This window comes from Canis lupus, chromosome 34 (assembly GCF_048164855.1).
Source record: "Canis lupus baileyi chromosome 34, mCanLup2.hap1, whole genome shotgun sequence".
Classification (NCBI taxonomy): domain Eukaryota; kingdom Metazoa; phylum Chordata; class Mammalia; order Carnivora; family Canidae; genus Canis; species Canis lupus.
The window spans coordinates 23,001,043-23,019,918 of record NC_132871.1 but is presented as its reverse complement, the minus strand read 5'-3'; the positions used below and the strand labels follow the sequence as shown (position 1 = coordinate 23,019,918).

Below are 18,876 nucleotides of genomic sequence, written 5' to 3'. Positions count from 1 at the left end.
TAACATAAGTTTTTTGAGTATCTTCTCTTTCCTTTTATGTTTGTATTTGGTTTCTAGTAATTCTAAAAAAAAGTGCTATATTCTGAACATAAAGTCAAATCATGATGCACGATCTGTATTTTGATCTTTGAGCGTGTGCCAGCATCTTAGAGAGAAGGTAGCGTATGTTTAAGACACTGGAACAGCACTATGCCACGCAGGTGGTAAAAAATGAACAGCTTACAGTGTTTGATTCAACTGTGTTCAACTAACACATTCCTCCCACCCCCACCCCAACACACTTTACAAACCATTACTTCTATAAACCACTTAATCATTTTTGAAGTAGATTTTAGCCAGATTCAGGCTAAGTATTTTAAAACAACTTATCTTCTTGGTCATTTGCTTTCTTTTCCACCTTATCTTTGTCTCTGGGCTAGCATGGTTCCTTGTTTACCATAGATATCCCAAGTAAGAGAATGTCACAAAGAAAGGAGTGGCCTTTTGTTTTTATGTATTTAAAGAGGTGGAAGTTGGAGAGATCTGTAGTGAGCCTGAATTGGGATGTGTGAAAGAAAAATTCTCAGTAAGGTAGACAAGCTATCTAGGTTGGTTCTTCCACAGGAAAAACACTTGAGCCTAATTTGAGTAAATGAGCAGATGATTAAGAAGACGGTTAGCAATAGTTGCCTAAAACCAATTCCTGTGACTCCAAGAGATTCATGTGAAAAATGTATTTTACTCTTCACTATTCTATAATGTTGGAAATATTTATACAGGTTGCTAGGTCTCCAAAGTATCTATCTTTTTTTTTTTTTCAGGAAATAGTTTAGTTAGTACAGAGTAAGTTCACTTGATTTAATCAGAGGGCATATAATCAATGCTAGTTATTTTACCTAAACCACATAATTACTTGGAGGAGAGTCAGGGAAAACCTTATTTTGTTTGTAATGAATACTATGGTTTCATTTTCATTTCATGGTGTGGTTTTATCTCCACACTGCCATAAAAATGAACCAAAACATTAGTTTGGGTCATAAAAATATATTTCCACTTGTTGAGAAGATGGCAAAATCTAGATTATAAGCATATTGTTGAAGACATGAATAATATGTATTTCTCTTAGTAAATTCTATGTGATGGTTTTATAAACTATAATGAAAGCATGAATTATTTTTTTTCTAATTTTTTAGGAGCAACAGGAGCTAAAGACTGTACGCAAGAGAGAAGCAGAACATAATCATATTCTTTATACATCATTTACCAAATGCCTATCAAATGGCATAAAATATGAGTCAAAAGCAAGATGGCAGACTGTACATAAGGACATTTCTCTCCTTAACTCAATATTTTACTTAGCTTTCCTCAAACAGGGAGTTCTAATTTCATCAATGGTTTGTTTTAGATTTAGATATTATAGAAATAAAGCAGGTATATCTTAAAACTTCCTTCAGCACACCCCACCCCAAATCTGATATGCTAACCAAACTAATGACTTTAGTTGGTCATTAGACATTAGCTGGAATGTGCTGATAGAACAAATACACTTGTTTTCTAGTTATTACACAGAGTTTTACAAAGTTTTAACTTAAGAAGTTAGATGTTATAAGGGTATAATTTACATATAATAAAATAAATCCATTTTAATTGTATGCATCAATTAATTCTGACAAATGTATATGCTTGCTATAAGCACAAAGTACAGAACATTTCCATCACCCTAAAAGATTCCCTTGTGTTCATTGGCTGCCTACACTTACTTCAGAACCTAGACAACAACCAAGCTCCAATGCATGTCATTACAGTAGTTTGCATTTCCTAGGTTTTCATATACATGGAATCATAATGTATACATTCATTTGCGTCTGATTTATTTTGTTGTACATGTCTTTGAAATTAATTCTGTTGTATGTATTAGTAATTTGTTCTTTTTTTATCACTCTACTTCGTATCACATGGCTCTACTAGTTTATCTCTTCTGTTGACAGAAATCTCACTGTTTCTAGTTTTTGGCTATTATGAATAAAACCGCCATGAGCATTTGTGACGAGTCTTCATGTGGGCACATATTTCCATTTCCCTTTAAACACTTAGGAGTGGAAGTGTGTGGTACATATAACTTTATAAGAAGCTGCTAGACTGTTCCTCAAACTTGTGTCAATTTATACTCCCTTCAGCAATAAATGACAATATCAATTGTTCCCAACTGCTATTGCCAGTCTTTAATTTTACATGCCACTTGTAGCGGGCATGTAATATCTCATTAGAGTTTTAACTTACATCTCCTGATGACTAATGACATCTTTTCCTGCACTTATTGGCCACTCATATAGCTCCTTTTTGAAATGTCTGTTTAAATCTTTTGGTCATTTTTAAATTGAGTTGTCTTTTATTGTAGAATTGCAAGAAATTCTTGATAAATTCTGGATACAATTTTTTTTAAGGTCTAAGTATTGAGAATATTTTCTTCTAGTCTATCATTTGCCTATTTCTTTTCTTAACAGTGTCTTTTGTAAAACTAAAGTTACTAATTTTGATGAAATCCAACTTATTAATTTTTATTTTATGGCTCCGGATTTTTTTGTTTCAGTTTTGGTAATTTATATCATTCAAAGAACTTTCATATCACATTTAAATTGCCATACTTATTATGATAAAGTAATTCATAATGTTATTTTATTATTAATATCTTTGTAACGGGTAGTAATAGCTCTCCTTTCAATCAGATATTGGTAACATGTCTTCTGTCTCATCAGTCTAATTGGAAGTTTATCAATTTTATTGGTCTTTTTTTTATTGGTCTTTTAAAAAGCCAGAATATACTCCCATTAATTTTCTCTAATGTTTTTTGATTTCTATTTTATTAACTTTTGCTCTTATCTCTGCTATTTCTTCTACTTATATGTTTAGCTTAGTTGTCTTAAAATAGAAATTTAAATCTTTGATTTTAGACTTTTCTTTTTTAAATAAAAATACTGGGCAGCCCTAGTGGCTCAGCGGTTTAGCGCCACCTTTGGCCCAGGGCGTGATCCTGGAGACCCCTGATCCAGTCCCACATCAGGCTCCCTGCATGGAGCCTGCTTCTCCCTCTGTCTGTGTCTCTGCCTCTCTCTCTCTCTCTGTCTCTGTCTCTGTCTCTGTCTTTCTCGTTCTCTGTCTCTCATTAATAAATAAATAAAATCTTTGAAAAAATGCTAAATAAAAATACTTATCCCTAAAATGGGACGCCTGGGTGGCTCATTGGTTGAGCATCTGCCTTCGGCTCAGGGCATGATCCCGGGGTCCTGGGATAGAGTCCCACATCGGGCTCCCTGCAGGGAGCCTGCTTCTGTCTCTGCCTCTCTCGTGTCTCTCATGAATAAATAAATAAAATCTTTAAAAAAAAATACTTAAAACTACATTTCTCTCTTTAGCTGTCTCTTGCACATTTTGGCACATTTTTCTTTCATTTTCGTTCAGTTAAACTATTTTCTAATTTTCCATGTGATTTTCTTCTTTGAACCATAGGTTATTTGGAAGTGTGCCACCTACTTTCGTTCCAAATACATATCACTCTTTTGTTTCATTTTCTCTTCTTCTCTTCTTTATTTTCTTTCCTTTCTTTTCCTTTTTTCCTTTCCTTTCCTTTTCTTTTTTTCTCTCTCTTTATCCTTTTCGCTCCCTCTCAGGATAATTTCCAGTTTCTCTTGTGGTTAGAGACATACTCTGTATGATTCAGTACTTTTAAATTTGCTAAAATTTCTTTTTGGTTCAGCATATGACCTGTCTTGAGGATTTGATTTGTAGTCCAGCAGATGGTCTATCGTGCTGAATGTCCCACATACACTAGAAAAGAATGTGTATTCTGCTGGTATTCTATAATTGCCAATGTCATGTTAATTGATAGTATTGTTCAAATCTTTTATATCTTTTCTGATTTTCTGTCTACTTATTCTACAAAACACAGAGGGAAGAGTGTTAATTGCTAATTGTAACTGTAGATTTGTCTTGTGAATTTTTCTATTTCTCCATTTGGTTCTATCAGTTTTTGTTTAATGTAATTGCTTTGTAATTGGGTATCTACACGCTTAGGACTGTGGTGTCTACTTTGTCTCTGGTAATAGTCTTTGTTTTTAAGTCTTCTTTGAAATCAATACTGCTCCTCACATTTTCTCATAATTAGTGATTGTATATACATCTTTTTCCATCTTTTTCTTTTACCTATGTCTTTATATTTTAAGTGTGTTTCTTTAGATAGCATATGATTGAGCCTTTTAAAAAAAATAGTCTGACAATTCTGGAAGTTTAATGAGAGTTTAGCTCACTTACATTTAATGGAATTGTTAATGTGGCTTGTGTTAAATCTACCATCTTGCTGTTTGTTTTCTATGTGTTCCATTTCTCTTATTTTCTATTTATTGGTTTTATCATTTTTATTATTCTATTTCATCTTCTCTATTGGCTTGTTAACTGTGCTGTAGTAGTTACAGTATGCATTTTTAATTTATCACTCTGTACCTTAAATAATATAATACCTCTTCATGTATAATGTAGGAATCTTATATAAGATTTTATAATTCTTACTTAAATATACTTTCATTCTCCCTTCCTGTTTTGTACTATTATTGTCACATTTTAAATTCTACATATGTTATAAAATTTAAGATATATTCTCCTAATTTTTGCTTTAAAAATTATTTTTGAAGACATTTAAAAATGAGAAAATATCTTTTAAATTTACCTACATATTAACATTTTCTAGTGTTCTTCATTTGTTTTTCTGGATCCAAATTTTCATCTTAATAATATTTTCTATTTACCTGGAGAGCTTTCTAATTTCTTGTACTTTGCTCATGATGAATTATGTCAGGTTTTGTTTGTCACTTTTGAAGGATAGATTAATTGAACCAATAATTCTGTGTTGGCAGATTTTGTTTTTTCTTTAGCACTTTAAAGATTTTATTACATTGTCTTCATGGTTTGCATTGATTCTAATAAGAAATATGTTCTCAATCTGATGCTTTCCCTCTGTACATGATGTATCCTATTTTTTTCCCTTCCAGTTACTTTTAAGACTTTTTCTCCTTATCACTAGTTTTCAGTAATTTAAGTATGGTGTGCTTGTGTGTGTGTGTGTTTGTGTGTGTGTTTTTAACATGTTTGGGATTCACTAAGCTTCTTGGATCTGTGGTTTACAGCTTTTTATCAATTTTGGATAGATTTCGGCCATTAAGATTTCTTTTTCTAGTTCCCTTCCCCATTTTCTGGGAGTCCATATACACATTTGTTAAAGTGCTAGATATTATCTGTCAGTTTCATCATTTCTGTCAATTCTGGTTCTGGGCTTTTATTTGTTTTATTAAGATATAATTGACATACAAAATTATATTAACTTTGGAAGTACAACATGGTGATTTGATATTTGTATACAGTCAGAAATGTAGTAATCATAAGTATAGTTAATTTCCATTACCACAGAGGCACAGGATATTTTTTTCTTGTGATGAGAACTTTTAAGATTTACTCTTTTAGCAACTTTCAAATATATAATACAGTATTATTAACTGTAGTTACCATACATTATATTACATCACTATTTATTAATTAAATAATAATTTATTTAAAAAAAATAAAACGCATCTACAGACATTTGAGTTGTTTCCATTTAGTTAGATGGTATCTTTTAATGTTTGATTTTTAGTTTTCTTGAGTTATATTGTAAGAGAGATGATAGATTGATCTTTTTTTCTATTTGGCTTCAAAGTTTTCTTTTAGAATGAAGATTGGTTTTAAAGAAGTTTAGGGATGATGAGAAAGTTCAACATGATAACTAGATGATATAAACTATACCTAGTATTAGTATATAGACACTATTTTACATTATATTTTTAGATATTGTATTTTATTTTTGGCTTAAAACAGATCACTGAGATCTAAGGAGTATGTACTTAGTGTAGAAATATAACTAAACAAAAATAACCAAATCATTTTCTAACACAGTTGGATCTCAATGGAAATACCACGTTAGATGCATCCATATACATCAAATGGCTTTGTGCATTTTGGGGCATTTTTATTATTAAGTTTTGAGTTGTAATTTGACTTTTCTTCTTAATTTTAGCATAATAGATCATGATAGAACTCTCTAGGAATACCTTTAATTTTTTTCTTATGTGACATGGAGCTCTACATAATTCCCTTTTGAAAGTTATAGAACCAAGTCTATTATTCAAATAAAGTATATTATGTGGGATGTGGTTGTATCTTACTCTACTCAATTAACTAGAGTGTCTTCTCTTTTTCTAAAAGATGAAAAATATCTGTAGAAAACAAGTATTTTCCTTAAAGAATCAAAAGAAATAGCCTAGTGCTATATTTAAGAAAGAAGGGAAGGAGGAGAAATGGAAGGAAGAAAGAAGGAAGGAGAAAACACTGCCAATTATCATGACTTAGGGATTAGAGACTGGATATAGACCAAATAAAGAACTGAGTTTTCTTTGATTTAAAATAATTCACATGATGAACAGTACTGTTTTTAAAGTAATCCTCACAAGTGATGAGGATTTCTAAGTGGTGAGCAGGTTAGAAAACTCTTGAAAATTCTGTTTCAATATGCAGGTTCTGTTTTATTCATTAATAGCATATATATATATTTTTTCTATACATATGTTTAAATAATTAGGAACAAACTTTTAAAAATTTATTTTTTTGTTACTTCACTAAAATTGATAATCACTGTAAGGTATTTACTAGCAGCTATAGTCATAGAGTGGTTGGCACTGTTTGAGATAGTCGGTCTTCCTAGAATGAGTTTTTCTGTTTCCCAGTAGGTCCCTCTTCCATTTCCTTCTGGGTGCAAGGCTACTTCTGTGTTTATAGCTCAGACTTAGCCTGAATCTGTAGAATATCTTAAGGGTTATTTGAATATAATGCTATTTACCTATATAAATCTTACCTAAATAAAAATACTAAGATATATATAAGAAAAGTAAATTTTAAATACAATGAACAATAAACAGGGTGATTTGATTTAAATTTCACAAATAAAACTTATCTAAGTACACTTCATTAATCAATATGTTAACATTTAAAATCAACTCTGGATCTATTTTCAGATTTGTACACCATCTAAGGATAATGCCCTTTTCTAAGCTTTAAAATTTCATTATGCTTTTGTCAATTGCTGCTCGGTATCACAGAAGTTATCTTTAGTGACTCTATAGTATGATTTTTAAAAACATTAAAACATCTTTAGGTTAATGCAGAATTTTTTGTTTCTTATTCCAAAAAATATACCTCTTAATGATGCTCATGTCATCACCACATTACAAGGTAAAGAGCAATCACTTAAGCTTTGGCATAATGTCATAGGGAAAGGAATTTTTAAGCAATAAGTAAGTGGTGAAAAATACATATATATATTTATCTGTGTATATATCTGTCTGTAAATACAGATATATATAAGAAATATATGTATTTATTACTTCTATATTTTTATATAGAAGTATATTTTTCTATTAAGAAATATATATATTTCTATTTATCTAGTAATGTAAACTAATCTTTCCCATTCTAATTCGGTCTCAACTTAAAACAGAAAATAACCATTGGTAACAAATTGCAGACACTTTTACAGCAGCAATAGTGAACTGCAAGTCTCAATTCTGGAATTCTAAAATCCATGTAACTCCAGTTTTATATTTGTAGTTTTTCTGAGGTGCTAAAAATCCTTTTGGTATCTCCCCTCACAGAGAGAATTAGGTTTGATAGAATATAATACCCATATATGTAATTCCATGATCTCTCCAGTTTTCTATATTTTTTTCTTTGTCTGATTCTGAATGTTCTACAGATACCAATTTTAAGATATTTTACCCTAATAGAAAACAAAAGAGAAATCTACTTACAGCCGATCAACATGACACAGATTGAAAAGATTTTCTCCGAATTGGTGTTAGGAGACACGTTCCCAAATCCTACACTGGTTAAACTGCTGAAGGTAAAGTAAAGTGCAGTGACGTATTTGTCTTTAATGGATGGTCCAGAACTTGAGTCACTGTCATTGTAACGTTTCCCAATTTGTTGTCCCAACGAATCCAACCATCCAATTTTGTCAGTCAGGTAGGGCCTTTCTACATTTCCAATTGCATACCAAATGCAAGCCAGCCAGTGAGCTATCAGGGCAAATATGCACATTAAGAGCATTAGAACAGCAGCTCCATATTCTGAATATCGATCAAGTTTCCGGGCCACTCGCACAAGACGAAGGAGTCGAGCTGTTTTCAGAAGACCGATTAATGTTGTTGTCTGTGGAAATAAATGTGTATGGTCAGAAACAGTTGGCAAACAATTCAGTGTGTGTTCCTCCTGCAAAGTAGGAGGAAACAGGTTAAAACAATATGGTAGCATTAAGGATAAATGCAGATTTGGATTAAGTATTAAGGTTAGTTTTTTTTTTTTTTTTTTTTTTTTTTTTTTTTTTTTTTTTTACATCTGCCTTGGAAAATACTTTGAAAGTGTGTGGTACATTAATTCACTATCTTGACATTGAAGACCCATGGGACAGACTCCATCTGTCTAGCTTTATGTTCTAACCAAGTGCCTTGAAGATAATGAATACTGAGTAAATCATTCATTCACCAATAAACATCCTTGTGTGTTACTGGTGTGCCTACCAAATGCCACCACTGGGATTATAGTGTTGAGCAAGCAGACATGATCACTTTTATAACAGAAAGAAACATTTTCTTACTAGACAAAATGCCTTCTTTAATGAAGAGAAACAAGATCCACTGTCTTTAAGGGATTGATAGATTTGGTTTTTTAAAGAAACAGACAATAAACTCATTTCAGAGATTGAAAAATGTGGTAATGATAATAAAACAGAGTGGTGTGATAGAGGATGTTTAGGGCATAGTCAGGATGGCAGTGACTCTAGATAAAAAGGCCAAAGATGATCTTGCTGAGGAGCTGACATTAGAGTTGAGACGTACCCACATAATGAGAAGAGCCGGGCAAGCAGATAATTGGGAGATGTACTGGATGATTGTATGCATGCTTTACACGCTATATTTAAATTCATTTTTCCTTTCTCAATGTGCTAAACTGATGAATTGTTTCTTGATGTCCCAATGATATTATGTACTTTTCATTGGGGTGTGATGTGTAACTAATTGTATGATTATTACTGACCAGGTATCTAATGATAGGACACTTCTATATAATAACAGGATATTTAACTGGTTGTTTGAATTTGAAATCTGGTAAGTACAAATTACAAGTTCATTTCTTAGGTTTCCTAAATAATGTCAGCTATAAGTACTATATAATTCACAGGGCATATAATTATTCCATAGTTACATGGTGTTTACCAATCAATTATTGAGTCATTTTATGTGTTCATTGTTGGTGTTTATTTTGCAGAGTATATCCAACTGTATTGAGAACACTTATATTTTAATTAAAGAAATAGCACATGTCAGAGCTATCTCCCTCTATCTGTTCATATTGATTTGGTGGTAAAAAAAAACACTAAATATTAAGAAATATAGTTTCATTAGTATTCTATAATAAGTCTTGCATTTCCTTTTTTGTGTGTGTGCTAGAGTGGTCACTAAGAGAAGGGGAGATCCTTCGGTCTCTGAATTCTTTTCAGTTTGTATTGGAATCTTCTAGAGGTTAGAGGAGATTATGTAGTTGGGATGTGCTTATCACATTTGAGATCTGGTCTTTACTCATTATAAAATGTGAGGAGGGGAGAGTCTTCCTTGTTTCCAATGTTGTTATTAATTTTGAAGGTGGAATAAGGAAAGCAGTATTTTTTTTCTTCACAAATATAAAGAGTGTATCTTTTCACAATGAATAAATGGAGAGTTTATGTTAGGTAGTTCTCTGGAAGAAGGTCAACCTTCCACTATTTGAATTATCAACATTTTAACTAATTAGCTTTTTTTTTCAAAGTTAGTTTTTTTTGTTTGTTTGTTTCAAAAGGTTTTATTTACATTTTAGTTAGTTAACATAGAGTGTAGGTTTCAGGAGCAGAATTTAGTGATTCATTACTTACATATAACACCCAGTGCTCATCACAAGTACCCTCCTTAATCCTCACAAACCATTTAGTGCATCCCCTCATCCACCACCCCTCCAGCACCCCTCAGTTTGTTTTTCATAGTTAATAGTCTCCTATGGTTTCCTCTCTATTTTTTTTTACTTCCTCTCTCTATGTTCACCTGTTTTGCTTCTTAAATTGCACATATGATTGAAATCATATGGTATTTATCTTTCTTTGACTGACTTCTTCTTAGCATAATACACTCTAGGCTCACCCACACTGTTGCAAAGGGCAAGATTTCACTCTTAATGATGGCTGAGTAATAGATATATTATACATATGTAACACTTCATCTTTATCCATTCATCAGTTGATAGGCATTTGGGCTCTTTCCATAAGTTGGCTATTGTTGATAATGTTATAGCCATCAGAGTGCATGTGCCCTTTCAAATCAATATTTTTGTATCCTTTGGGTTGGTACCTAGTAATGCAATTGTTGGGGTGTAGGGTAGCTCTATTTTTAACTTTTTGAAGAATCTCCATATTGTCTTCCAGAGTGGCTATACCAGTTTGCATTCCCACCAACCATGTAAGGGATTCCCCTTTCTGTGAATCCTTGACAACATCTGTTGTTTCCTGTGTTGTTAATTTTAGCCATTCTGACAGGTGTGAGATGGTATCTCATCGTAATTTTGATTTGTATTTCCCTGATGATGAGTGGTGATGCGGAGCATCTTTTCATACGTCTGTTTTAGCTAATCAGTCTATGTTAGGGCTTTGGACAAACAAATGAATGTATGGATTCTGTATCCATATTAGTCTGTCATCTTGGACAAATTGCTTATTTAATCTCTAAACTTCAAAAATTTCATCTGGAAATGGGCATAATAATGCCTCCTCACAGGGTTGTAGATAATGCCCCATAAATAGTAGCTTTTTGCATTAAATATCCCATATGCTTTAGTTTCCGTCAGTAAGCAGAAACATTATATGGTGAAATAGATCCATAGAACTTACACGTTTTCCAAATGCATTACTCTGATATCTAGAATTCTAATTGGAGGCATTCCAACACCGGCCTTTTGGCCTCCTCAGGGAATGGCAGGAATTTTAAAGACAAGAGCATCGTCTAGAGGCATTGACTGCTTGGAGTTCAGTACAGGAATCACCTGGGTTCAATGTGTCTCTACACTTCACAGCTTCAGTCTGTGTGTTTATTTCCCCCCCAGCTCTGTTACCTATTTACTTGTACTGAAAAATCAGAACTATTTGAAGAGTATTGCTCAAAACTTATCTTTGAAAGAAAATTTCTCTCTGAACCTCAAAATAAATGAAATATAATGAAAATTCCCTAGGATATCTGGTTAATGAAGTGAAGTGCTTCAAAACAAATGAGATGTTTTAATAACATATTGTGATAATAAGCACTAACGACTCTTCTGGCTGCCAAGACAGTAAAGCAAAAATGATGTTATAAAAAAAAAAGGAATCAATCTGCTGTGTAGGCCACCTCCCTTCTTCTTCCCTCCTTTCAAAAAAAACATCTGATGTTTCTTCTAGGATTATATCAAAATGAGGTAAAACCTAGGTGACAGTTCTCTAAGCAGATAAATGAATATAATTTATTTAGTGACACATAAATAACATCTTTCCTGGACAAAAAAAGCTTAAGAAATATGGCACATGATGAAGTCTCAACCCAATTGACATTACTCATATAAAATAATTTCAGATGTAGAGAGAGAGGGAGAGAGGAAGAGGAGAGGGAGAGAACGACAGAGGGAGGGAAGGAGAGAAAGAGAAAAGGGACAAGAATTATTAAACAGTTGTTTTACCTTTCAGTAGCTTCATAAGATGTGTGAAAATTGGCTTCAACAGTCAAAGCCATTCTCTTGTGATTCCTAAACATGTACCCAAGCATAATTACATATCTTGTTTGACAATGTAACAAATGACTGGATCTTATTTTTGTTGTTATCAAGATGCTGCGAACACACCTGGGCATTCTTCCTTAGCTACTGTTGCATACAGCATATCTTGTAGATGACACTTAAGATCGCAGTAACTCTTTTCTTCTTCCTTAAATATCTCTTTAAAGATTTAAAGTGTTTTGCCCATATTACACAAGGAAAAATACGATTGCACTAAAATCTCAGAGAGAGTAGCCTAAGGAATGATCAATCTCCTCTTGATTTGGTGGAGATGGTTAGTCCTCATTGTTTAGTTCAATGTACCCTTTTTGTATTGTGTGTGAATGAAAAATGGGACCAACAACTACCTTAGAGTTGTGTTAACATCAGAACTTGGCTAAGTAGAATATTTTCAGCATGTATGTTTCTCTCACCATTTATCTAATTTCATGTAGTACTCACATATAGTATGTAAATCTATTTTTGTGGGGGTTTTTCCCCCAATTTTTGAAAATAGAAATAAAACTATCTTTAAGCTTATTGCAACAATTTAAAAAATAGTAGAGGTATAAAACTTTCCCTTAGATGTTATTTAACTTTTTATTCGCATTAGAAAAATATTGTAATGTCTATTGTTACTTTTGGTAGACTGAGAAAACATAAGAGCTCACAAGAAATATGTGTGATTATGAACTACAAACACACCATGATAATAAATAAGATGGAGAAAGAGGTGAGCTACTTTACAGTAGATTGAAACAAGGTACTTTGTTTTTTGTTTTTGCTCATTAACTGTAGCAAAAAAGACAAAATGAATAAGCCATGGTTTCACCTCATCAGTACTTATGCCATTTCAGACCTGAGCTCCTTTACCTGTGATTGAATGATAGTGTAAACTCTTTTTGTCTGAATGCCACAGTAAAGAAAATATATTTATTTAGGACTTTTATTTTTAATGTATTTTGTCAGAACTTTTTAAGTGTAAAATGACTCTTCCCTGGCAATTCAAATTATTGAAATTTCTGGGGGGCTGAACCATATAATCCAATTTCAATTTTTTAAAAAATATACACATATCTATAGTTTGTTAAAGTCCTAGATACTTTTGGGATGCCTGGATGTCTCAGTTGGTTAGGTGTCTGCCTTCGGCTCAGGTAGTGATCTTGGAGTCCTAGGATTGAGCCCCATGTCAGGCTCCCTGTTCATCTGAGAGTCTGCTTCTCCCCCTCCCACCTCCTCTCCCCTGGCTTCTCACTCTCTCATAAATAAATAAATAAATAGATAAATAAATAAATAAATAAAATCTTAAAAAAAAATAAAGCCCTGGATAGTTTCTTATACTGAAGTAGAAGTTAGTTTCCTTTATTATGACTTTCTCAACTGAACTTTATTTTAAAAATATATACTCTAAACAACTGCAATTTTATAACATGTTAGAAACCAGACCTAAAAAAAAAAAAAAAAAAGAAACCAGACCTGGACTCAAGAAGACTATGTGATTTTTTTTTTTTTAGATATTTTACAATAGATGAGATAATATTCTCTCTCAGTGTAAGTGGATTTCTTTCAGAAGGCCTGAAATTAGAATAGGGGATTTCTTACTTGTATCAAACAATTCTCTTCTCAAGAGTAAATTTGGCTACAGTTAAACTGAGAAAGCTTCATCAATAAGAAAAATCTGGGGATCCCTGGGTGGCTCAGCGGTTCAGCACCTGCCTTTGGCCCAGGGTGTGATTCTGGAGTCCCGGGATCGAGTCCCGTGTTGGGCTCCCTGCATGGAGCCTGCTTCTCCCTCTGCCTGTGTCTCTGCCTCTCTCTCTCTCTGTCTATGTCTATGTCTATCATGAATGAGTAAACAAAATCTTAAAAAAAAATCTTGCTCTCAATAATTTTTCAAAATAATTTTTAAGTAAGCATTTTCAAGAATCATACATTTAAAATACTTGATTTCAGAGGTTTACTCTCCAACACTTTTGCCTATAGTAAGTGGGTAGAATTATTCTTTTATAAATGGGGAGATACAAGTATGTGATCTTCGGTTTTGTTTACAGGGTTGAAAGAATGAATCATTACTGGAAATTTCTGCCTAATCCATCATTCTGTTCTGTTTGTCAAGAAATATTTGGGTACAAGTGGAGAAATGGGAACACTTAGTGAGTAATACATTTCATAGTTCTACATCCATGGTTTGCTTTAGATTTTATTTCAATTCCCTCTAAGCTCTAGTGCTTGTATAACTTGTCCAGTACAACTTAATAATATTGAAACTAGTTTTGAGTTTTTTGTTCAGCTTGAGTCACACTTTTTTCAATATTTCTAAGGACACATTCACTGATACAATAAAAAAAATATGTTGAGTATGCAAGAAACTTTAAAGAAATCACATAACTTATCCTTTCTTTATTCAAACCAAACCTCACAAATTCCTCCACAAACTGAGGCTTTTAAACACAAGATTTTACAACCTCCTTGTGAAACTAAATCCAATATTTAACAACCTTTACTGTCAAGATGCTTCTATTTTTATTTTGTTTATAATTAACATTCTATTTTGGTGCAATTTCAACTCACTTCCCCTTTCTTTAGTTACAATAATATGGAAAACTGGTCATCAAATGATTTTACATAGTAGCAAGCAAATGTTACAATGAATAAAAAATTATGGATATTGTATTTTTAAAATAGGAATTTGACTTTTGAGAAATATTTAACAAAAAAAAATTGAACCTTATGTCATCTCCAGTGAATTGTAGACGATAGATCATATATACATGATGAATAAATGATTAACTTAATGCAAAACATATTCTTTTTTTAACATATTCTTTTGATGGAATGTTCTTATATTTTCTTGGTTCAAAAATGATTTCATCAGAGATCCTGTGTCTCTAACTTGTCATACCACAGATTTTTGGAGGCATGAACAACAGCCTCAAATACAAGCCAATAGAGACATCTGCCTTAACTCCCAAGAACTATCTAAAGAGAGACACAGTGACTTTATGGATAGAAATATATTATGCATGCAGTTCTTCAAAATGTATTTTGTTATTTAAATTTGAACATGACTATGTCTAATGTTTTAGCAATTCACTTCTAACAAACTAATAGCAACTGCTGTAGAGATCAGGTTCAGAAAGAATTCTGACAAGGTGATTGGAATTTCTATACAGATACTTGCTAAGTTTTCCCTTGTATCCATTCTCTGATGCATCTAACAGATAAATGAAACAAACAGATCAATGTGAACAGAAACTCTTCTATTAAAACTTTCCCTCAAAGAGACTTTATATACTTAGGTTTCAAAGACTTTGCCTGTATTCAGGATTCTTGGAAAATAACAGTAAAGTGGGAATGGAGAGAGGTTCATAAAGGAAGTAATGAATCCAAAAAACCCACTAATTTTCAGGAGAGGAAGAGGTTAATGAAGTGTATAGCTAAAAAGAATGCTCTAGATTCTAACAGTTGATATATTTAAAAGTAAGATTTTCCACAGATAAGCAAAATAGAGAAAAACTTGAGGCAGATAATGAAAAGTTGACTTTTTGGAGACTGGGTCAATAATGTTGTTCTCTTGCACCAATGATATTGAGATAATTCTCTATGGATGGCATGATATTTGAAGATGCACAAATTAATAAGTAAAGAATCTTTCCCTTCCTTGGTCTGTCTGGATGGCATTAATATCAGGAAGATACTAATGATACTAATAGACAAGCCCAATTATTATCAGTATTTCTTTATTTTTTTAAAAAATATTTTATTTATTTATTTGAGAGAGAGATTGAGAGTGAGAGGGCATGGGTGGGGGGGGTGGGGTGGGCAGGGGCAGAGGGAGAGGGAGAAGCAGACTTCCCACTGAGCTGAGAGCCCAATGTTGCAGGACTCCAATCACAGACTCCGGGATCATGACCTGAGCCAAAGACAGATGCTTAACTGACTGAGCCACCCAGGCACCCCTATCATTATTCCTTTCTTCAACATATTTTTTTTTAACATTTTTTAGAAGATCCTCTAGTTATTACTAGGAGATTTGTATTCATTAAGCTAAAAGTGTAAATGATTGTTTTGAAAAAAGTGAGCAATTCTGCTCATATATATACTTTAGTAAAAATGTATATGCCAAACTATTCTCAGCATTGCTAGGATATATGTTTTATAGCTAAAATAATATAGATCCAAAATTCGAATAGGTTTCCTTCCTTAGCTTTGAATGTAAATAAAACTGAAATATTACAGTAGCTTACCATTTAGAGAAATTGGCAAGAAAGTTAGTTAATTGACATTGACAAAATTGTTTTCTCTAAGGTCACCCAAGATGCTATGATGCATAGAAAATTTTTTTAATACTTTAGTTAGAATTAAGCAATGATGAAATCATGACTGTCCTTATATTTAGTAAAATCGCTGCTTCACTTGACTATTTATGTCTTTATTTTGTAGAAATGTTCATCTATGAACATATGAAAGCCCTCTCCTGGATATCCTCTTTGTCCCAGATAAGGCCACCGGTTCTTAAATGTCTAAACAGCAAAAATTCCTGCCACTTTTAAAAATGCAGTTTCGAAGGCTTTGCTTTAGACCTACCAAATATGAATCTCCAAATTCTTTCATAAGATCCACACTGAAATCGGTGCATGGTCCTCATGTAGAAGCACTGATCTAAACCAATCCTTGCCATGATTATAACAAATTTATAATTTAATGGATCTCATTTTTTAAAAAAGATTTTATTAATTTTTTTGACAGAAAGAGAGAGTGAGAGAGAGTGAGCACAAGCAGGGGAGGAGCAGAAGGAGAGGGAGAAGCAGGCTCTTTGCTGAGCAGAGAGCCCAATGTGGGGTTCTATCCCAGGACCCTGGGATCATGACCTGAGCCAAAGGCAGACACTTAACTGATTGAGCCACCAGGTGCCCTTCTCTTCTTCTTATCCTCACATATGTATCTTTCTAGCTGCTCACTTAGTCCCTGACTTGCCTACATGCCATTTGTACTAGGATGACAGGCATCTCAAACTTCATTTGACCCAAACAGGGAATTCTCCTTCCTAACGCACCTTCTTCTCCCCAGGAGAAGGATTTTCCTCTCTGGATAAGTGAGTGGCCACCTATAAAAGTCACTTCACTACCTCCATCCTCTAAAATACTTCAAACATGAAGAAAGAAACAACAAAATCTTTGAACCATCATTAATTCTGCTTTGTTTTTTACTCTTCCAACAATATTTAATCCATCAACAAGCCCTCTATTATATTTGAAATGTATCTTTCTCTCCTCACCTCTATTGCCACCATGTGGTCCAAGCCATTGCTGTTTTTCCCTGCTACATTACAGCCAAAGTTCTAAGTCTTTCCCCTGCTTCTACCCCCACTAAACCATCTGCAGACATCATCCATGAGGTGTTTTGTTTTGTTTTGTTTTATTTTGTTTTTTTCCATGAGGTCTTTAAAACCATCCATTAGCTCATGTTGTTCTCACTCCGAAGGCTCTGGTGCAGCCAGAATGAATCCCCAAATGTCACTGTTGCATGTGATTTGGTTCCTGTTTCTGAATCCTCATATCTTAGCACTCAACTCTCAACTCACTGTGGTTCAGCTTAGCTGCCACTGGCCTTTCTTTTGTTCTAACACACCAAGCTTCTTCCCCAGTTGGGCCATTTTCACTAGTGTTTTCTTTTGCTTGAAATGCTGTGCATGTGTTTTCATGGGGCTAGTTTCTTTGGGTCAAGTCTCAACTCAAATGGGACCTCCCCAAAGATCTTTCCTAATCTCCTCATCCAAATCAGCCAACCGAAGAAGTCATTCAGCACCACGCGCCTTTTTCTTGACAGCTCACAAGCTTCTTAAGGGAAAAATCGAAACCAAAAACAATAACCCTTTACTTCACCATGTGCAGCCTTCCAGTGCTGCTGTTACCCCCTCCTTTTATTACCAAGATTCTAGCAAGAAGGGGCTTTATTTGCTTCCTGTTAATTTCTGCAGCCACTTCAGTTTGGCTGTGGCCAATATCTGATCTAACTGACACCAACACATACTGAACTGACCCACCCAGTGACTTATTTCCAGTCTTCATGCTACTTTATGTCTTTACAGTATTTGACACCATTTTCTTGAATTTTCCCTTATTTCCCAGTGGAATGAGGTAAGTAGAAGTCCTATAATACCTAGCACAGTCTCCAATAACAAAAAAATTATTGGTGTCCTATATAATCTTTCAATGTTCCACAGTCATTTGTATAGGCAAAACCCAAATCTGTTTACTGAGCCTCAATGCTGGATTTTACATATAAACAGATGCTCACTTCTGTACATTTTAATATTCATTAAAATATGCAGAAATTTAGCTACCTTGTAAACTGAGAGATAATTAACTTGTTTAGTTTGGACCTTCACTAAGAATTGTTTACTGTTTAGGAAAATTATATCTTCAACGACATACTGTGTGTATATAGCATGGCTATGTCAGTCAACATTTGTTATATTATCACAATCATGAGATTTCTAGGTAATGAATGTTAATACATGTATATATATATACATATCTATCTGCATATATGTATGCATAAACATATATACCTATATAAGAACATATATAAAGTCAATGCTTGTATTAAAATGAAAATATAAAATAAACTAATATTCAGTTTAATATTGAATTTTTGTTCAAATATGGACTTCCTCATTGCAAGTAGTTACAATCATCTGATAATTTCATTATGTCATTTAAAATAAATAAATTAAAATAAAATAAAACATGCCTGAAGTATTTATATATTCAGCTGGGTATTTTGTTATGAACACATTTATTTCTTCTTTATATTAAGAGTGGGTATTATATATTGTATTTATTAAATTATGTGTATAAAATACTATACTATTTATGACTTGTATTTAACAATAATAAAAAGGGGCTTTATAAAATATTTGCTATATTGGGTCTGATAGGACTGGGACCCAAC

The 18,876-nt window shown here is 33.1% G+C and overlaps 1 protein-coding gene across 2 annotated transcripts in view; it reads right to left on the bottom strand.

Moving 5' to 3' along the window:
* Positions 1-18,876, bottom strand: part of KCNH7 (potassium voltage-gated channel subfamily H member 7) — a 474,114-nt gene that overhangs the window by 54,560 nt on the left and 400,678 nt on the right. For both annotated transcript variants that reach the window (XM_072811055.1, XM_072811056.1), the window contains exon 8: positions 7,866-8,265. In XM_072811055.1, coding sequence (XP_072667156.1) covers positions 7,866-8,265 — 400 coding nt within the window. The remainder of the gene's footprint in view (positions 1-7,865; positions 8,266-18,876) is intronic.